The sequence below is a fragment of the Syngnathus typhle genome, linkage group LG19 (assembly GCF_033458585.1).
Source record: "Syngnathus typhle isolate RoL2023-S1 ecotype Sweden linkage group LG19, RoL_Styp_1.0, whole genome shotgun sequence".
Classification (NCBI taxonomy): Eukaryota; Metazoa; Chordata; class Actinopteri; order Syngnathiformes; family Syngnathidae; genus Syngnathus; species Syngnathus typhle.
The window spans coordinates 2406154-2426839 of record NC_083756.1 but is presented as its reverse complement, the minus strand read 5'-3'; the positions used below and the strand labels follow the sequence as shown (position 1 = coordinate 2426839).

Here is a 20686-nt window from a genome sequence, read left to right as displayed (position 1 = left end):
GTAAATGTTCACATTTGAAAAATAAAAATCTCTACATCGTGGTGTGCAAGACAAATATTTTTTAAAAATCCATTCCAAAAAAATCCAAAGCATCATTCATTAACAAATTTGTAACATGCCATGAAGCAGAATGCAACACAGAAGCTGTGGACAAATAACCTTTAATTGTAAAAACAAACAGTGTTTACATGGTCCAATAATTTTGCGAAGAAAAAAACATGTAAATGAGCCAAAGAAAAAAACTATTCATCTATTTTTTCTTTTTTTAATGGGTATGGTTACCAAAATGTTGAAACCTGGACCACGGCGGAGGCATCACAGGTCTGAGCCAAACAAATCCATCATTGACAAACAACTATTCTTCCTTAAAAAATGTGGAAACCTGGATCACGGAGTCATCGCAGGTCTGAGCCAAACATCATTTTCATCATTGACGAACAACTATTCTTTCTTAGAAAAAAAGAGACAAGACAATTAGAGAGGACTGAGGTGTACAAGAGTGGAAGCGGTTCACGCAGACAGATCGCTGCTGTTGAAGCGGTCTTGGTCGTACACCTCGGCAACCACCTTGCGTCCGCCAAACCAGCGGTCGTTGAGCGCCTGGATGGCTTTGTTCATCTCCGAAGCCATGGAGAACTCCACGAAGATCTTGACGATGATGTCGGCGTCCTCCTCCTCACCCTGCTTTTCCTGGTAGATGATGACGCGGTTGACCGAGCCGAACTTGCCACACTCTTCTGTCACCTCGCCCTCCAGGGCGTCGTCTATGTCCTCCGGGCCCACCATGTTGCGCAGGACCATTACTGTGGACTGGAAAGCAAGAATGAAAAAATGGATAAGGCAAAGTTTTTATTTGTTGTTGATAACTATAGAATGCAATTTGGTGGCATTTTGTTACCTCAGACTTTCGAAGCAGCTTCTGCATGACCATGTGTCTGGCGCTGCTGCCCGATATGCTCATGTGCTCCTGGTCGCTCAGCATCTCCTGGCCCGTGCCGTCCTGGAGCGCCTCTTCTTTCTCCTCCTTCTTCTCCTGCAGCTGGCCAGCAACGGCTGCCGCCAGCACCTGACTGGAGAGAACGGGCGGCGATGCCAGCACGGGGTTCACCAGGCCCACCTGGGGGAGCACCGGGATGGGAGGACGCACTGGAGTCACTCCTACAAGGGAAACACCAGAAGGAAAATTAGAAAATTTAATGCTTTGCTTATACATTTAGTCTGCTTTTGCCTTTTCGGACTTATGTTAGCCCCGGACCAGATCATCAGTGACAAAAAAAGTGGCACTGTTATCAGCGGACGTGTTCAATGACGCTCTCACCTGTGATGACGCCGGGCGCCTGTGCAGCCATGACGGCCTGCGGTATTCCCATTTGCTGACTAAGGAGCTGAGGCGCAGCTAACGCCCCCAGGACTGACGCGCCGGCTACGGCCTCCTTGAGAGAGGGGGTTCCCGAGACATTAGGTAAGGGAAAAACAAGAACACAGCACAGAGGCAGCACAGTCAACAATCAACAGTGTGACCACAGAGGCAGCTTAGCGCCCCAACACGGAAAGACGAGCTCGTCTTTAAAATTATTCAAGCAACTTCTGCTGAATCGATGCAACTGTTCTTACTGTGATAAGACACTTGGTGTGCACATCCTAATGGTGAATGGGAGGAGTGTCATTGTGATAACCCCATTTTTCTTTTTGAGTGTACAGTGCTCCCCTGCAACTTTCAGCACTTGGCACCCACCATTCCCTAAATTTAATTGTTGCCAATTTCTTTTCCCATTTTAAAATCCAGGCTCAGCTGCATTTTTACTGGAGTGACACTTTCATAGGAACTGGCCAACCGCCAGGGGTCGACAAAGTTAGCCAAGTGATTTTTATTTTGACATTTGCCAATGAACTGGAGGCCAAAGTAATGCTTTGTAAGTTGAGGAGCCTCATTAGGAGTTTCACTGCCATCTTATAGGCAATTTGCAAGGTACTGTTGTTTAAAACTATCTGTTTTATATCACTCCGATTTTTCTATTGACTATTGAATAACAGAGGGAACACCGTACTGCATTTCAATACGGACTTGACTAAGCTGGCCTTCTCCCAGTCACCTCAAATCAAAGCAAAATGGCCATCAGTTAATTTTATATTTACCTGGAAGGCCATTAAATCCCTGTGGAAGGGATTCATACTTGCCTGGGCCGTAATCTTGGCAGTGGCCGCCGCTGCAGCCACCGCCGCTGCCGGTGGGAGGCCACCGGGAGTGGTGGGGGTGAGCATGGGCATGGGAGGAGTGACCGCCTTGCCCACCCGCAGGTACTGACCCCCCAGATCAAAGAGGTTCATAGAAGACACCGCGTCCACGGCCGACTGCGGCTTTTCGTACTCTGCAAGTCAACAAAGCGTAGTTAGAAGGCACTGAGAGCGGGGCTACGAGGCAGCGCCGCCGCCCCCAACCCGGCTCACCGATGAAGCCGAAGCCTCTGTGCCGCCCGGAGGTGGGGTCTCGGGCTAATGTACACGATTTGATCCTCCCAAAAGCCTCAAATACACTTTTGATGTCGTCGTCAGACAGGTCGGGGTGCACCGAGGCCACGTAGATGCGGTTAAAAGCACGCGCTTCCTCTGCCAGCTGGTCAATGATGGGTTGCGCCTGACCGATGTTACTTGGCCGCCCAACCTATAGCACAGATCATACCAGCAGGGCTACTTAACAGGTGGGGTGGGGGTTTGCTTTGGGGAACCGAGGACACACTCCGAATCCCTGGCCTACATTCTCACTGCACCTGGCTCATCATTCTAGTCGTCCGTTACAGCGGTACCTTGACTTACAAGTTTGATGCCAGTAAAATGTTGATTTTAATCAAAGCATGTAACTGTGACTGTAATGTGTAAAAACAAATAAGAACGTTAAGAAATGCTTTTTGTGTAGTGTAATGACAGGAATAGCATTTTTTTTGTGTGTGATAATACAAAGAAGAATTGCGGTGTGAATGAATACTGTGTTTGATTTGTGTTTGTGTAAAAAACAAATTTAAATTATCTAAAATTATTATCTAAATTATGTATCACTACCAAGAATCTCTTGTTGCTTGTGTGCTTTTAATGGCTGGGTTTTGTGAGTGTATTCATTTTCTATTGGTGTGTTTGCTGAAACTGTATGAAATGAGATTGTGGCTCTTTCCTACTTGAGCGACAGCTTGAAAAACTAAGTCAAGGCACCACTGCATTTAAATCCTTAAATCAGGGGCGGGGCTTTCCAATTCTTTTGTTTTTTTACTGGATCCGACGAAATGTGTGAAAAAAATACGACGCAGCGAAAATAAATGTTGAAGGATTTTCAGCTAATTTATTTTAGAATGAGCTTCTATTTGCTTTTGGAACGGCACGACGGACCAAATTCAAATGTTTTTGTAGATCGCCCACTCCTGCCTTAAAGCTCTTCTCTTGAAATGAATCAAGATATTTTAAAACCACTTAGCAACTACTCACTACCTCCGGAGAACTACTCTGTCTCTCTCTGCTCTTATTTTTTTTTTCTCTCCACGAGTATCTAGACGGGACTGGGATCTGTACTACAGATGGGGCGGCCAAGCAACACCAACCAGGCGCAGCCCATCATCGGCACAACGTAGCAACAGAGCGATGCAGCGCGCTGCTGGGAATCGCACTGAGAGGTCACGACGAACAGGCCTTGATACAAGTGTGGAAGCAACACATTCGAAACAACACGCGCGCACACACTCAGGCACACACGCAAGTCACACAGCCACGCACCTGCAAGTCAACAAAGACACACAAGGCAAAAGACAACAATTAGTGTTTGCATGTTGAGATGACAGGAACAATTTTAAGGACTACTCAATAAACAACAAGTGCGATTGGCTTTTATTCAAAATGATATGGTACGGTGGAACCTCAGTTTCCCACATTGTCAAATTTGGAGAGTGGAATTTTAGATACACACAAGAAATTGGCCACTTATGTCTACATCTAGAGTCGTGCTAAGTCAAATTGTATTGGACTCTACATAGAACAGTTTATCATACGTTTATTCAACTACGGATTTTTAAGTAATCAACATTTCACTAGTGTATTTTATTGTTGAGACATTTTTTTCACTCCTTAAAATGTTAGCAGAGGACTTGGCTCTTCCGCGCCTGCTGCGAGATTGAACACGGAATTGGACGGCGCTGGGACTTTGGAGGTTCCACTGTAGTGTTCTCAACTTACCATTAGGACGAAATGAGTCCAGACTACTCACCTTAATGTTTCGCCCACCCAACATGACTGAATTCATCTGCTCCAGAGCCAGCTGGGCAGCCTCTGGCACGTCGTACTCCACAAAGGCAAAGCCCTGCGCGGCCCACCACAAGCAAAATGAAAACAGACCTGGCACCCCGCCTCCCTCCAACAAGACAACTCACTAACCTTGTGCTTCATTGTCACCGAGTCCCAAGACATGTCAATGCTCTTGATGGGGCCGAAGGGAGCAAAGGCCTGTCTGATGGTGTCCTCCCCCAGCTCATAGTAAATGGAGCCTACGTACACCCGGCACATGATGGCGAGAGCGCGCTGCCGCTGAGCTGCCACCTGCCGACCAGGAAAAAAACACCAGCCGTGAGCATTATAGCGAAAGGGAACGACGGGGAGAATATGCACACGCACACACAAACGGGAAATAATAAATGTGTATTTTTCTACTGTGCTTTGGTTTCCCAAAAGTAGCCTTTGGCCAATTCAAAGTTAGGGAAAGGGGGTCGGTCTGAAGATAATGAAATAAGATAATCAAAAAAGGGACAGACCGTAGTGGAAGACGTCTTATTATGTATATGTAGAAGCGTTATCAAATGACTTATGGAGGCAGAGAAAACACTGACGTGATTGACATGCACAGCCCTTACAAACATTTGGCTTCAGAAACTGACCTGTAGTCCAGGGATGCAAGTAAGGTACAAAAAAAATAATCGCGGAATTCATACGAAATCCAAACAAAAATCTTGAGAAACACATCGGACAGAAGTCTTAATTTACGACTAATCGAAACGTGTTTTCCATCACCAAGGCTCACGTTTAAGTCGCACGAACGCAACGACTGCTAACCATCCACTATGCCATGCTTGGATGGTGCTACAAGCCGCTTAGAAGACCTTTAAACGCGAAACGACTTTATCTAACTTGCTTGCCCAGAAGCTAAAAACGCAAAAGCCCCATTTTAAAAATGTCTCTCAAAGCTTTTTCAAATCAATTACGACAAGGACGCTAACAAAATACTCGAATGCAAAGATTTAAATGCAGGAATTGGTGCCACATCAAAAGTCCTTTTTTTTTTCATTGAGAATGCGCACAGAAAAAAATTTAATAATCTATTGACCGATTGTAAAGGTGAGAGAGGATCTCCAAAGCCCATAGTCACTGCTGCCATCTGAAAGACAGTAAAGACGAAAAAGGTGCTGAAAGGTAGGTTAGATATCCCTTAGCTTTTTGCTTTTCTTAACTTTTCAAAACAAAAAAGAAGGTCATGACACCTAGACAGACAAATGTGCTTGTCTACTCTTTGAGCATACTCTTCCACTAAACAACATACAGTTTGGCGACTTGCCTCCTCCATTTTAAATGACAATTTCATCACAATTAGTAAACAAGCTTCCTTTGAGCAACACATACTAAATACAAAAAACTATGCCTTCGTAGGGACTTCCGCCACCTGAAAAAGAACAAAGAGGCACAAGCAGGACACGCTCTACACATGCTTTTTCACTGCATGGTGGAGAAGAGGGGAAGCGCATCCAATTGAGCCTTTTTTTTTAATTAATGAAAAAAGAGATACTTGAATAGGAAATCTATAATTTAGAGACTGTGCAGCCGATACATTGTTTTCCTAAAGTTTAGGCAAACTAACGCGCAAGGAAATAAAGTGTACATCTCACCTGCAGATTGGTGAGCTGCTGCTGCTGATGGGCAATGGTCTGCTTCACCAACACACTCTTAATGCTCTGCTCCATGGCATACTTCTTTGCCTGGCACATGTGAAGCAAGCCACATTCATTCTCCAAATGTTCGATTTTTTTTTAAATGATGGGTTAGAAAAAGGGTTATGAAAGTGCTTTGCTACCCGCTGCAGCGCCTCCTGCTGCTCCGGGGTGAGCGGGGGCAGGCCAAGCTTAGAGCCTGTGCCCTGTCCATTCTCCATCGTCATCGCTGCAACTCCCTGTAAGAATAAAAACTATAAAATAAAGTCTACATGTTTTCAGATTATTATTATTTTTATATCTAAAAAATAAGCATTTTGGGAAATAGCTACGTTTAATTTAACATCTCGACATTGCATTCATTTCTCGACTTGGCCTGAACGATGAATCCTACTTTAGGGGATTATAGTAAGCATCTACAGAAAATTAATATGAGTTTGTTGCAATTGAGAACAGTCCAAAATTAACTTGCCTTACCTACCAAAGCCGCTCGCTGAGCGTTGGCTCCACCACACTGAGGGAAAGAAAGCCCCAGAGGGGGAAATGATGGGGACTCTTCAACAATTCAACAAATCCTGCGGGAGGGTAATAAGAAATAAAATAAAACTTCAGATTATTGGAATAATGTAACGCAACAAACAACGAAACAATAATACTGAAAAATAATCTGCGTTCTGGTTAGCGCGGTGCTAACGCTGCTCTTCATTCAAAGCAATGGGATACAAAATGGGTAAATCGATCACTTAACTAAGCAACATTGAGATCAAAATCGTTAGGGATGTTTAACGATAGAGAAATATTGGCGATATGATACAGCCCGATATCAAAACAATGAGATTATTTAGGGCCCGATTCGGATGGCTATCACGGATGCTAGCTGATTAGCAATCGCTAGCCATTCATTACAATGGCGCGCAAAGCAAAACGCATTTCTTTTACGCTAAATACTCAATACAGCTTTACAAATACAATACATAAAGAGATAGAGAGTCTGCGCACTTGTTAACTGACGTCCGCTCGAGTAGAAATCCGATTAAAAGGCAACTTTGTCAACGACGAATATTTACCGCAGTCTCCGTGTCCGCCATGAAGCACACCTCCTTGGAGAGGCCCTCGCTCTGGCACAATCGCGAGATTTGGGATAGTTCTCAAACACGGCGAAATGACAGGATCTCGCGATAGCACAGCCGCCTTGACGTAGGCGAACGGAAGTTGTGCAGCGCTGGTGCGCTACACAGAAACCTGACCACATTATTTTTTACCCTGCTTAGATTATTAACGTTGCCAAATCCTACTTTCCTGGTTTCCTACCTTCCTCCTTTTTACTTTTAGATCCTAGGAATAATACTACACTTCCTTTGCAGTTTTCTGCCTTCTTACACCTGCTGCCTTCCTTCCTTTCATCCACCACGCCAGTGTAGTTTTTTTTGTTCTAACATCCTTAGATCCTTCATGTATAACACCAGACTCACTGAACATGTCACAAGTTTATTTATCTGCCATTGCTACAATATATTACAAATGCTTAATTAAGTAGAGCACATCCAAAGGCAAGTTTCATACAACAGTCTTGTCTGATAAGACCGATGTGAATGTTTTTCTTCAATTATTATTGTACCATGTATGCAAACATGCAGCTTACAAGGTGGTAGAAGAGCAAGAGCTCTCACATTGGAGTAGGATCCTTCGTAAACTATAAGCCACATAGAAATAGTATACTGCACAGCCTGTATGGAAGGTTGGGGAAGATTCTGGGTTCCCATCTGCAGCGATAGGCAAACTAAAACTCAAAACAGCCACTGTACAGTCTGTTATTAAATTTGGAATTGACAGAACAAAGACAAAACCAGTGGAGACAATTTACAACCATATCTTCACCAAATTTCATGTCGATGGATAAAACTGGTGTTATGGGCTAATTTCTTTTTCCAACCAGGCCCCTTTCACATCGAAGTTCATCTGAAATGGCTACTTCAAACTAAAATGGACAACTTCCTGTTTAATTTGGTCACTGAAACTTTTTTTGTGTGTTGTCCACCAAAATTGATGTTAATTGATGTAACTGATGTTTTTTTTTCTTCCTAACTTTCCAAGTATTCACTATAGAAATAGTTTTGAGGGGACATCAAATAAACATTCAGGACACAATTTGTTTGTTGGAAGAAGAAACGATGAATGCAACTGGGCTCCAATATTAATAATAATATGTAAATATTATGCATATCATAGCAGTACTGTACTGATTCAACTACTACAAAAAAACTGAATAAAAATTTGGACAGATGATCATTTCTCAATGAAATCAAGACAAAACAAACAGGGCAACAGAAAAATAAAGCAAAAGAATTACACTGGTGAGCAAATCATCATGATTTTAAGTGTCAATGACTCCAAATGATATTTACATCCAACACAGGAGGCAAGTTGAAGTTCATTTGCACATTCACATCAGGGGAGGAGCTCTTAACCATGTCAAATAGAAAAGTTGTGCTTTTCCGCCATCTTGTGGCATCTATCGGCAATTTTAGACCTTTTTAGTCACAGTGTCAATTATTGTTGGATTAGCGGGGAGTAGTGAATTGAGGTCTACCTTTTTTTTTTTTAAGATGCACTTCAATGTTATCCTTTCCCAATTACCGTATTTCCCGGACTATAAGGCGCACCTAAAAACCTAAAACTTTCTCAAAAGCCTTATAGTCCGGTGCGCCTTATATATGGACTAAATTCCTAAATCTAAACTGGCCCAAAGCATTGTGTCATGAAATCAATCATAAGTGGCCCACTGAAGACTATGAATCAAAATGACTATGGATCATTATTTTGTGATTATAAATTAATTTGTTGCGTCTGAAGTTGAAATAGAAATGATAAATAGAGAATGATTTGATTTGGATTAAAAATCTGACATGATGCATTAATGGTGCGCCTTATAGTCCGGTGCGCCTTATATAAGTACAAAGTTTTAAAATGGGCCATTCATTGAAGGTGCGCCTTATAGTCCGGTGCGCCTTATAGTCCGGAAAATACGGTAGTTTATTAGTCTTAAAATGTTCAGTTGCCATATCAGGCACTTTGCAACAATTCTTTGGCACTGAAAACAATTTTAGAGGGGAAAAGCCCTTAAGAGCACTGCAGGCTAAAAGGAAATGCAGCGAGCGCAAATCGACATGACAACCTTGTGCGTTGCTTCGCGATAATAAATAAGTCCACGGTGAATGAATGTTATCAGTGCATGATGGATGGAGTACGTCAAAAAAAGGGAGATTGGCCATTGTGGACACTGGAGTGCAAAAATGGCGCGTAGTAAAACATTCGTTTGACAACAAGATGGCTGGATGTTGAGAATGTTGGCATCCGGCACGGAAATGACACGTTTAAAGGCAAATGCGCCCTTCGGAGGGAATCGATCCCAACGCAACCGTCACCCGGTCCTCCTGTTCCCTTCTTTGCCGGTCGCCGTGACGTCTTCCTTGAGCCTGCTTTGGGTTTCTTCACATCCCTCAGTGTTGCTGCCGCTTCCTCTGTTTCCAGCTGTCGGCCGCCATAAAAAGCCCCTCAAAGGCCCTGATTGCCGTCCGTCCTGGAGCTACTGTGACTTCCGCTCACTGCATGCTCCCAGAAGCCAGAGCCCGTAGCCGGTGTCGCTTGATAGCGTCCTCCAGGAACCCGGCCACCTTCTCAATGTCCTCCTTAGTGACAAATGGAACAAGAACGTACATTCGTATCATTAATTTTTAATGTATTTATTTTATGTATAATTCTCAAATAAGAGAAGATTATGGACAGCAGTTTAAACATTTATTTGTGTACAAATATAGCCCAATTAAAGTGGCGCCAAGCTTTGGCTTGTAAAAGCCATTTTAGCTCAATGCTAATGTTGTCAATGCAACGACATGTTTATTTTGGCCTTTCAAAAAGTTTTCTTTCATAGGTCACATTTCCTGAATTTCCATTCTACAATAAACATAGCGTACCTCATTTATGAAGGCGTAGTGAACTAGTTCGCTGGCGAGGTCTTTGGATGTGTCGGCTGCAAGGTACACATGACATCATCAAAACACAGCGAGCCAATGAGAAAGCAGCATTTGCGTCGGGTGGTAAACCTACTGGGGAGGATGTCACAGCTAAGCTGGCGGTGAAGTTTGTCGTCCATCTTGAGAAATAAAGAAAGCTGGAGTGATGATAAAAGATTTTAAATATTAGATATTTAAAAAGAAAAAACTGATTTGATGTAAGATGGAGCCCAATAAGAAGAGCCTTACAGGAATGTACCTGCTGTACAACGTGACTCACATGAGTTTTGGTCCCTTCCTCATTTGACTCCAAGTTGCAGTGCATCTGGATGACCTAATAACACACATGATGTTTGACAAATGTAAAAATAATTTTTCAAGCTAAAAAATGCCAAAATGCAGTAATATGGAAAGGGCGAACCTTCCTGCTCTCGGTCTCCTGCGGCTCCGGCGTGGGCGTCTTGACCGTCTCCACCTGCTCCTGAGACAAGGAGAGGGCACGGGGGACGGGGTGGGGCCGGGACGAGGCGAAGTTCATCAAGGGGTAAATCCCGTTCCTGATGAACAACGGTATTAGCATCTCAGCTAATGCGTCCGGTGGTGTTGATTACGGTCTACTTACTTGACGTCCTCCAGAAACTTGTCCAGCTCCAAAGGGGACACGTGGGAGTACCTGTGGGATATAAAAAGCCAGCCTGGTTCAGCATTTAATATTTATGGATTACCCCCCCCAAAAAAAAAGACTTAAAAATAAAAATTACTTTAGTTGAACACCGAGCCTGTCTTCATGCTTAATCTCGGCCATGACGGCGTTCGGGTCGAAGGACTTGGTCCTCTCTTCCACGCAGTTCTCGGGAAGCAAGTCTACAGAGCCAAATGTTTTCAGTTTCCCATTAAATTATTCCCTTTAGCTGCTGAGAGAGAAACTCACACTGGTTGCTGATGAGGCAGTGGGCGGCCAACAGTTTAAGGGAGTGCACCTCAAACAGGACGCGGTGGAAGAGGAGGTCGTGGGCGGTCGGTCGGAGCTTGGCGTCGGGGTGCAAACACGACTGCGTAAACTCCTGCGAGTAGAGACGACATCCATTTTGATTGCTAACATCTCACTTCCAATTTATGCTAACGCAACATTGTTTGTTTAGCAAGTGAGTGTAAACAGCAGGTGAGTGCAAACAATGTGGCTCATACTCTCATGAGAGGGTCCTCCAGGGATTGGCCGGCGTTGACGATGGCCTCCTTGGAGACGGCAACATCTCCGTTAGCCTGGATCTCCAACACTGCCATCTAGGGGTGACACATTGCCTGTCAACGCACACACACGAGCGCACTCACGCATGCAGCGGTTCACACCTCCAGAGCGCAGATGCCGAAGGAGAAGATGTCGATGGCATAATCATCTTCGCCGGCTGCCGAAAAAAAAGACATGGGAGTGGGTGGAGACACGCAGGAAACATCAAGCAGTTCATGTTTAAGTTAGTGAACATACCGCCATATTCTGGTGCAAAAAAATGAAGATTCCTCTGCTCGCCACGGTGTTGCCTCCCCTTTCCCTGGACGTTGGCGTCTGGGAAAACTGGCGAGTGGAGAGAAACAAGACGATCATGTGGGTAATAACCTCGGAGATGAAAGCAAACAAATGGACTTACCGTTAACAAAGAGCCGATGCCACACTGCGGAAAGAAGATGACAAAAGATGAATTATTTTTCTGTACTAGCACGGAATGCCTGGCGGGGGATCACACCTGAGCCGATCTTGATGAGTCCGTTGTGCTGGATGAAGATGGTGTCGCACGTCAGGTTGCCGTGGATGATTGGCGGATCGCACGAGTGCAGGTAACTGCAAGGGGGGGTGGGTCAAGTCACATAAATAAAAGAGCCGCAGTTGCAGTAGGGCTGTAAAAAAGTCATCAACCAGTACCTGAGGGCAGAGAGGATCTGCGTGCACCACCTTTTCCAGGCCTGAACCACAAAACACAATTCTGGTTGGAATTTTTCAACTGAGACGCATTATTGATAAGTTCCTTTTTTTTCTATGCAAACTAATTGTGATTGATTAAGCCGAGAAATAGCGACCTTTACGTTCATGGTCTTGTGGTTCTTTTTGGTTTTCTTCAGAAACTGCTTGAGGCTGCCCGACGACATGTATTCGGTAATGAAGATGACCTGTCCATGGCGGTAATGTTAGCAAATATGAGGCGCTCACACATACACAAATGTCCACAGAAAAGGTCAAAACATACCCGAGCCTGACTTTCCTTCATATCAAGCCAGTACTTGTGGAACTTGACAATGTTGGGGTGCTCCACCTGCATGAGGTTCTCAAACATCTCCTTGATCTTCTCCTATACCACAAAAATGACAAAAAAGAGACCAGAAATGTTATGAAAAGCTACAGAAAATGATCAGTAGAAATATTTTAAGTCTGCGTACCTCCTGAGCTTTGAAGACCTTCTTGTCGGAGAAAAGCACCTCGTTCCACACCACCTCCACTCCTTCTTCTGTGTCCATGGCAAGGGAGGCACTTTCTACACCTGGGACGTTGCCCTGGCTCACCTGTAAGAGGCCGAGACAGGGAAAAATAAAAAAAAGCAATAATTTTTTTTTTGTTATAGCACAGATTCTCATCTCAGGAATATACTGCCCCCTAGTGGATTGGAGCGTTATAAAGCGGATTGCTGAGAAAATTGTCGAGCTGCAGGCTATAAAAATGATGACTAGCGCACAGTGTGATAAAAACCCACATAATCACCTTTAAAACTAATACATTTCACGCACTATAAATCTATTTGGTGAGAATAAAATAATAACCGCAGACCGACAGTGTGTGCCTTCAAGCCAAAACCTGAAAGAGCAAAGTAGCAACGGATTTGATCTCGTGATTACTCAACAACAACAACAAAAAAGCATAGCCGAGAAGATTAGACATGCACACGCGCTCTCTCTCCCCACTGGAACGATAACATCTGTTAAAAGCTCAATATAATCCATTCAGAGCGAGTGGATTGTTTTTTCTTTTGTTTATGAGAAGAAATAGAAATTGTTTTTTGTGCAGTTTTTTTTTTATTTTTGTTGCTCTTCTGTACTAAAACGACTCCTCCTTGGCGCTAAATTATTCCGACGTCTCTCTCTCTCTTCCTCCAGCCGCCGCTAGCGCTAAATGCTAGCCATTGATAGAAGGCGACGAGCGCGCCCTTCGCCGCGTCACCGCAGACGCGTGGACATGAAACAGCTTTCAGTTTGCAGCTCCACAGGGGGATCATTGTTCGGGCCAGGGGACCAACCGGCTGACCGCGGCCGCCACTAAAATCTGCTTTTAAGACCCTCGTTATTTCCACGAAGGAGGTTACGTTTGCGAGAAGGATTATAGAAAGATTAGGGAATTGGTTTCCAAGAAAATCGGAGGTGGGTTGTAGGGTCGGAAGAAGCGTTGAATTCACCGGGGAGGGAGGGGGGGGTGTATTTGAACTTTCCAAAATTGCATAAGAGTTTACAATACATACAGAGCATGCTAGACAGGTTCCAGAACTGGTGTTGGTGTCACTAAAAGGTCTCACCAGCTGTTGTTGTCTTCGACCATTTTGCTCTCTGCCTGTCGCCTCTTAAATCAAGTACTGTCTAGTTCCAGTCGTAGTATCATCTGGATATCATCAAGAATGATCTCTATCTCCATCCACTCAGTGGGAGATGGTAATCTGATTTTTGGTTACGGATCGAGATGTGGGCTGGCAAACCGCAGCGGGAATTCCTTCCCTTGACAGGGTGCCAGCCTCGAATCGTGTTGAGAAACACTCGGTGGCAGAGCTGTGGCCGTTGCATGGTCACGCTCGAGTGGTAAACAAGCAACCCGGGGTTCTGCCCTCTGATTGGCTGGCGTAAGGGAGGCGGTAGAAGGCACCGAAGTCATGTAAGAACACCGACTCGTGTTCTGAAGTTTGGAAAGAAAGTTGTTTTTCTTCTCATTGTGTTAAATGAAATGTTATAACTAAAAACTACTGAAGGTATCGGTACTTGGTATCGGTGACCACCCAAAGAGTGAATACTTGTACTGGTATCGGTCAGAACAAAAAAGTGGTATCAAACATATGTAGTAATTTATATAAAACCAATTTATATTAAAATTCGTGTAAAAATAAAATAGAAAAATAAAAGTACAACAACCACTTCTTCAAAGGAAGTAGAAAGTATCGCTTGTCAGAGCCATGGGCCTTTTTTTTTTAATTTTTTGCTGACTCAGACTTTTTATGCAAAGTAGATTCAGCACTCGAAGGCAAAAAAACGAAAGCCACCGAGCTTGAAACGACTTGAAAATCCAGCTTGAGTTTGTGCGAGCTAGAATGTCAGCCTGTTCTTGAAGCCTCTGTTTATTTATTTCCTTCGCTTTGGCAGCAGTTATAAAATGCTGACAAGTAGAAGTAAAATGCTGGAAGGAAAAATTCCAGAAAAAGTCAATTCATTTAAATCGTACAAACTCATCAATGGATATTAAAAGCCGAGTAGACTCGTAGTGGCGACGAGATAACGAGGAGATGAAGGCAGACGGAGCCTGTAATCGCCGGTAGCCTGAGCCACTGACCGTCTGCTGACCTTTGCCTCCATCACCCTCTCGCTTGCTCTCTCTCTCTGTCTGTCTGTCTGTATGTCTCTCGCCCTAAGCTGTCACATGGGCGGCTGGCTGTCAAACACAGAATGCGTGTGTGGGTGATGAATAATGAATGATGTGGCGTTTCGGTCAAAAGGACATGAAATATTAAAATTCCCAAACCTGGTTTAAAAAAAATTATGGACAAGGTCATAGGTGTCACAAAGCGTATTATCACATCACATCACACGTCTCGATTTCTCAAAGAGTCTGGGAAAGCGGCCGAGCGAGACAGCCGTGATGAAGGCCGGCGCGGCACTCAAGCCGCCCGAGCCGTGACGAGCATAGCGAGTGTGGAATATTACATAAGAAATGTCACCCTTTGCCAGCTTTGATCTCCCTCCCATCTGCCTGCAGGACGGAGGTGCTCATGCAGACATGTATCGACTTCGAATCAGTACTCTTGGTTTTTTTTAATGTGCGGAAAAGCAGGTTGCGCGACATTTTACGCCAGCTCATTGCACACTTTTGCACCGCTTGAACTGAGGCCCTCATTAGACTGCAAAATTGTAGCTAAAAATCTGTCTTGTGCCGGTCCCATGAGCATATCCTTGATTCGATTACTTTCAGTAATATGGTGCTATTACTACTCTGAACATTTTTGCTGACTATAATGACCACATGAAACATTCCTACTCTTTCATCTCTCATCCGGAACGCCGTGAGTTAGCCACACCCTTCGACTTGCACAGGCAAACCAAGCCCTGCTGTTTATTTACTTATTGTACAACGGATAAGAGCCCTTGATAGTAGGCCCAAGGCACTGCTCCGTGTGAAAGGCCCCAATATCGACTCGGGGAACGATGACCATCTGTGAACTGCTCACCTCCTGAGCAACATAGCAAAGCAAACCAACGTGTTAGCTTAATGCTAACACTTGTTAACATTTATTTTATACTATCTCCTGATTTTATTGTTTTATTGCGATATGGTTTTATTTTACTCTATGTAAGGTGACCTTAAGTGGCAGAAAGGGTCTGTAAAATGAAATATAATATTATGATTATATAATAATCATAACAATGTGAACGCTAACAGCTAACAGAAATTAGCATAGCCTTTCAGGCAGCCTGCCAAAGCCACCTTTTTACCCGTCACCATTCCGTCCATGTGAAAGGTATTTTGTTCTCATTACGATCACTTTCCCCGTGTTTGCAGTTTATGAAGTGCCTCCCCCACAATGCGGCAAGAGAAGGAGTACGGGCGCTTTACCGATTGGCCTTTTTTTTAGCTAGCAGTTTCCATGTTCCCGAGAAAACAAGCAGGTGTGTTTTTGTTTTTCTTGCCTAAACTGGTGCATTTGCGCAATTGACTCTGTTCTTGGAGCCAGGCTGCATTAAAAAAAAAAAGTCTTTGAAAAGAAAAAGAGTGTGACTTTGGCAACCTTACTGCAGTGCAGCTTTCCAACAAAAAAAACTAAAGAGTGAAAGGAGTCTAACAAAACGTCAAAATAAAATGTTCCAATTTGCTGTGAAGTGCCGTTTCTCTTCGTTCATGCTCTCAAGGCCGACACTCCACCTTAGAGGTTTATAGTGCTTATCCTCTCCAGAGACAAGACGGAGCTGGGGCAGTCAATCCTGACTGACTGCCGACTACTTCCTGGACGCGTTTCAGCACTTCCCTGGCATCCTATTAGGTTGTTACTGCAACAACACTCAGAAAGTCTTGGTTGCATCATTGAGATGGCTCGCAATCAAATGGACTGGAGCTGAATACTGGCATAATGGGAGTAGGTGGGTGTGGAGACCAGTTTCACAAGTCTAAATGTGTACCATGAGAGCAAGTACTGTTCTTGGAAAACAATGCCCATCTGTATAAACAAAGCCAAAGACTGAAAAGCAACGTTATCATCCTGATTGATGGATGGCGAGGTGCGAGAAACTTTGCGACAGCAATACATTCAAAGTCTGAATCCAAAGCCAGCAAAATCGCAATTTCTGCTCACGTCGTACAACGTTTCTATTGAAATTCCTGTTGCAAGTCGGTTACTCCCCTTTGCGTAAGATTTATTGCGAGCTGGGCTTGTTCTGTAAAGTTTTTAAACTTTGAACTCCAAAAAATGGAGGTTCCAAACAACTGGTGCTAAAATGCTAACGCATAGCAAGATATCACCCTTGACTACACAAATCAGATAGCTTATTTAAATGTAATACAACTTTACAAAGACAAAGCATAAAAAAATGAAGCAAAAAATAAATCCAATTTTGACAAACTGGGTGAGTCACTTTTACTCAACCGTGCTTGATTTCCTGTGTCGTTATGTTCAAACTGAGTGACTACTTCAAAAGAAGGATATGAGGAGGATTGAGCCAGCAAGGAAAGCAAACCACGAGATCCCATGTTTATTGAAATGCTCGAGCTGAGCTCAATAGCAAATCAAGCGGCGTATACTGCGAACTTTGACACACTAACTTATTTAGCATGTGAGCTACACTGAGCTTGGTGGATGAGATTAAGTTTATTACTTCTTTTACCTTGTCACTAGTTGCTAGGCAGAATTCATGAGACACAATCATTTCTAAGGATTCACCTCAGTTTTCATAAACATTGAAGACAATTATCCGATGTGTTTTCAGAGTCAGATTTTATTTGACTCAAAGATATCTATCTAATATTAGCAGCAATAGGATGTTTAGCTAATGCATCACAACTCTTCTCTGTCTGGTATTGCTAGCTGTCGGAGTTAACGGAACGTTGGGCAATCAATGGGTGGAACAACGCTCGGGTGGGGTTGCGAAAGGCCCAGCGTCATTTCTAGCGTGGATGTGCGAGGTCAGGTTGTGCCGGTAGAAGACTGCGAGCCAGAGATAACCTTCGCGTACAAACGCTTGGTTTTATCACTAGCGGCTGTGGGCCCCCCTGCCCGGCGCGCAATCGCTGAGTGCTAGAAGGCCATCACTCTTGTTGTCTGATAATCAAACTCGTTGTTGTTTAAAGGACTTGTTCGCTTAGTCATGTTCTCGCTTATTGTTGGATTGAGGTTTGAACACAATTTGTAAAACGATAGACCAATGTCAAAAAGTCATGAATCTTTCAAGACCCTAATGCATTAGCAAATGTTTTCAAAGCTAAATCGCTTTTTAAAGTTTTAAAGTCAGTATTGAATACCATTTCAATTCGGAAACAAATTGAAGCTATACGTTTTTTGAAAACATGGAAGACACAATTTAGTCTTCAATTGACTTAAAATATGTTTTTATTTTGCACTTGTGTTCATTTCGTTTGTTTCTATCTAGAGGTGGACATTCTGTTGATTCTAAATACATAAATATTCTGTTGACAATTTTGTGTCAGTAAAAAGTATAAAGAGTCGAAATATTGCAAAGAGCTTTGGTCAGTTTGTCCACCACTGCAAACGCCAAGCACAATAACAAACAAATTGTTAAATACCAAAGGCTAGTGTCACTCAAAAGTGGGCATTAGTATTCAGACAGTGCAGGGGTACCTAATGAAGTGTCCGGTGGGGTGCGTGCTTTGCGGCGGGATCGGGGCGCCGCGCAGCACACACACACCAACGGAGACACACACGAACGAACATTGAATCCAATCCAGATATTGAAACCCCCATCAAGCAACCAACCTGTTCTTTGCGCTTCTGCCATCTTCCACAAGGGCTTTCTTCCAGGATCTCGCTCTCATCCTCGCTCTCCTCCTCTTTTCCCTCCGATCCCGATTTCCTCTCCGGGACGGACATCGTCATCTTCACGCCGTCTACTGTTGACAGATTTTAGCTCCCGTCCTCCACCAGGAGGCCAACCTCCTCGCCTTCCTCCGACCTCCTCCGTGTGTTCGTGGGGGATGAGAAGATGACCCACGGGACGACGCTTTGCCTCGGGCGACGTTTCGCTACCTCCGTCGGTGTCGATAAAGGCTGAAAGCGAGCTTCCCGGTTGGGATAGACGCCACACCCCCTTGTGGGTGACAAAGAAATAGCAGACACACTGGAAAGAAGGAGCGCTAAACTCGGAAATAAATCGGGAAAACTAGCTTCTTAGCTTCCAGGTGATGGTCCAAGCGAGGCTGGGGAACCTGCAGAGCTTCCCCGGGAAGGTGGTAGTCGCATGATTGGCCGGGTTTTAGGGACGAGGGTTAGTGTTCCGCGTCTTGCTCCGAGTGGAGGAGTGTGTGTGCGTAAGTGTGTGAGCCGCTGGCGTCCAAAGCTTAAACAAGGAGCGTCGATTGGAGCACATTTACCGTAACGGTACACACACAGAGACCTTGCAAAATGTTAGCTGCCCGAGAGCAGCTGAAAAGTGGAAGACAAACATACGGGTACTTTTGAGGCAGGAATGAATTATCGGGGTAATGTCTTATTTCTGGGTAATGCGTGTCAACACACACCCTGCCATTTTGCTGTTGGGCAAATAAAATATTGCTTTTTTACTTTTAGACCATTGTGGAGTATAGTTAGAGATCATCAGAGTATTTTCACACGAAATTGAGATTAGCTTTGTACCGCCAAGCCCAAAATGTAATAAAATGGCTAAATGGAAAGTAGTTTAGGTAAATAAAGACATTTGGGGAGGTGGCAAATTGTTGTAATGAGCTGAAAAGTAGAGAATGCCAAAATGCAAAAGGTCACTTTGTGTCATTCCATGCACCACTCACAAGAAAGACATTTAGTATGATGAAATGATTTACATTGGCTCACCCAAAAATATTTTGGTGAGACCAATTTAGGAGCATTACGGTAATAGGTTGAATTAAGATGAGGCTGGTACGACCCCATACTGCCCTCTAGTGGTCTTGTGGGGAAAGGCACCTACCTATGGCAAAAGAGTCTACTGTAATTATTAATGTTGGCCTACTATAGTGTTTTTTCCTTTTTTATTGCCTTTGACGTCGTATTTATTTAAACATTTATTTAGGTTTTTATTTCAATTAATGTAGCAATGTAGAAAGTTTATATAACATCTAATTATTTGTTTTTTTACCTATATTTCTTTATTGAAATTAATACACTTATTTGATATTTTGCATGTGATTAAATTTCATTGTATTGTATTACGTGTAGAGCCGCTGTGTGGCATTTTTACTGTCATTGCTACTTTTTATTAACACCAGTCACGTAACTTTTACAATTTGTTTACCACTGTGGTTGCAACCGAATGCTGCAGATTCTTATTGGTCAGTGAACTGTAATCACACACGCGTGTTGTAATCACTCTCCCTCTATATTTAGCACCTCTACTTATATTTAGGGAGGCCCCACTTTGCCAGACTTCCGTTAATGAGATTCGCTCTTGGCCAAGGCTGCACAATATGGGCATTGGTGGGAATGCAAAATGGCACCTCAAGCATGACAAGCCCAGGAGAATAATGATGTGTGAATAAGAAGAAGGCAAATATTAGAGTAGGGCTGAACGTCCATATTTTTGAGTGTCATTTATGATGTCTGTTTGCAGAAAATAAAAGTACAATGTACAAATATCACCACTGTGTGTGAAAAAGATATTCAAGTACAATAACAAATCGTAATGCAAGACAGGAAAAGGTGGTCATGAAGAAAAAGTGAACATAATCCTAAGCGGACAGCCATTTTGATTGGACGAATGTTATTTTTAAAGTAGCAATCTTACATTTTGCACACAAAAAAGGCTTACAAGTGACGTATAAAAGCAGTTTTACATGTAAGAAGATGAGCATGTAGCAGGCTACTTGTTCAGCTTGTCAATGTTGAAGCTCTTGTTGTTTTTAGAGGCCTTTTAATCCATTTGCACCGCCAAAAGTGTCAGACCTCCTGTGTTGTAGTTCATTTGTTTGCAGTGCTCCGTCCTGGTCGTCACCATCTCCTGAAATTTCAGAGGAAAAACAATTTTAGCAACTCTCAATGGTGGAGCAACTCTCAAATCAGAGTCAGAGTCAGAGTCATTTGGGGTTCTATTTTTGTCACTGCCACAAATCTGAGCGGAGGTGGCTTTGACTTGCTATTGGTAATTCCTTAGTCATGTTTAGAAGTATTTTATAAAGATGTACCTGAGTGAGTCTCGGCCTCTGAATGCAGTGAACATAAGGGGTGGGATCCAATAAGATCTGGTCCACCTCTGTCTTGTAGCACACCGCACAGTCCATGAGAGGCT

The 20686-nt window shown here is 43.6% G+C and overlaps 2 protein-coding genes and 1 long non-coding RNA gene across 10 annotated transcripts; 1 reads left to right on the top strand and 2 right to left on the bottom strand.

Annotated features, from left to right (window-relative positions):
• Positions 1–145: 145 nt before the first annotated feature.
• On the bottom strand, positions 146–7163 carry LOC133143939 (poly(U)-binding-splicing factor PUF60-like). 6 transcript variants are annotated; one of them, XM_061266227.1, is made up of 12 exons: positions 7022–7163; positions 6423–6529; positions 6098–6189; positions 5913–6002; positions 5357–5407; positions 4414–4575; positions 4247–4339; positions 2449–2662; positions 2137–2369; positions 1319–1433; positions 899–1158; positions 146–810 (listed from the first exon to the last, which is right to left on the bottom strand). In XM_061266227.1, the coding sequence occupies exons 3-12, from the start codon at positions 6179–6181 to the stop codon at positions 511–513; spliced, it is 1602 nt and encodes a 533-aa protein (XP_061122211.1). In that variant the 5' UTR covers positions 6182–6189; positions 6423–6529; positions 7022–7163; the 3' UTR covers positions 146–510. The 6 variants fall into 6 exon arrangements, with proteins under 6 accessions (XP_061122211.1, XP_061122210.1, XP_061122209.1 ...); XM_061266226.1 differs by having other exon boundaries at positions 6098–6193; positions 6432–6529; XM_061266225.1 differs by having other exon boundaries at positions 6098–6193; positions 6436–6529.
• A 263-nt stretch (positions 7164–7426) lies between these two features.
• On the bottom strand, positions 7427–18771 carry nrbp2b (nuclear receptor binding protein 2b). Of its 3 annotated transcripts, none has more exons than XM_061266232.1 (18): positions 18187–18771; positions 12398–12520; positions 12208–12309; positions 12041–12130; positions 11886–11926; positions 11710–11804; positions 11614–11637; positions 11454–11540; positions 11318–11373; positions 11156–11251; positions 10899–11031; positions 10729–10831; positions 10590–10640; positions 10389–10524; positions 10227–10301; positions 10062–10125; positions 9929–9984; positions 7427–9643 (listed from the first exon to the last, which is right to left on the bottom strand). In XM_061266232.1, the coding sequence occupies exons 1-18, from the start codon at positions 18304–18306 to the stop codon at positions 9557–9559; spliced, it is 1539 nt and encodes a 512-aa protein (XP_061122216.1). In that variant the 5' UTR covers positions 18307–18771; the 3' UTR covers positions 7427–9556. The 3 variants fall into 3 exon arrangements, 2 of the variants coding, with proteins under 2 accessions (XP_061122216.1, XP_061122217.1); XM_061266233.1 differs by having other exon boundaries at positions 10248–10301; XR_009710517.1 differs by having other exon boundaries at positions 9558–9643; positions 10217–10301.
• LOC133143941 (uncharacterized) lies at positions 13422–16392 on the top strand. Its single transcript, XR_009710518.1, has 3 exons — positions 13422–13871; positions 15765–15871; positions 16156–16392. It is a non-coding gene; the product is annotated as an uncharacterized LOC133143941 (long non-coding RNA).
• Positions 18772–20686: the final 1915 nt, after the last annotated feature.

What these genes read in the sequence shown, in the direction of transcription:
- nrbp2b (XM_061266232.1), bottom strand. Translation starts at nt 18,306, where the DNA reads ATGACGATGTCCGTCCCGGAGAGGAAATCGGGATCGGAGGGAAAAGAG. An exon ending in AGGTCTTCAAAGCTCAGGAG is followed by an intron (nt 12,310 to 12,397) that starts GTACGCAGACTT and finishes TTTGTGGTATAG; the next exon opens with GAGAAGATCAAGGAGATGTT. An exon ending in CAGATCCTCTCTGCCCTCAG is followed by an intron (nt 11,805 to 11,885) that starts GTACTGGTTGAT and finishes CCCCCCTTGCAG; the next exon opens with TTACCTGCACTCGTGCGATC.
- LOC133143939 (XM_061266227.1), bottom strand. Translation starts at nt 6,181, where the DNA reads ATGACGATGGAGAATGGACAGGGCACAGGCTCTAAGCTTGGCCTGCCC. An exon ending in AGCAGGAGGCGCTGCAGCGG is followed by an intron (nt 6,003 to 6,097) that starts GTAGCAAAGCAC and finishes CACATGTGCCAG; the next exon opens with GCAAAGAAGTATGCCATGGA. An exon ending in CAGAGGCTTCGGCTTCATCG is followed by an intron (nt 2,370 to 2,448) that starts GTGAGCCGGGTT and finishes GTTGACTTGCAG; the next exon opens with AGTACGAAAAGCCGCAGTCG.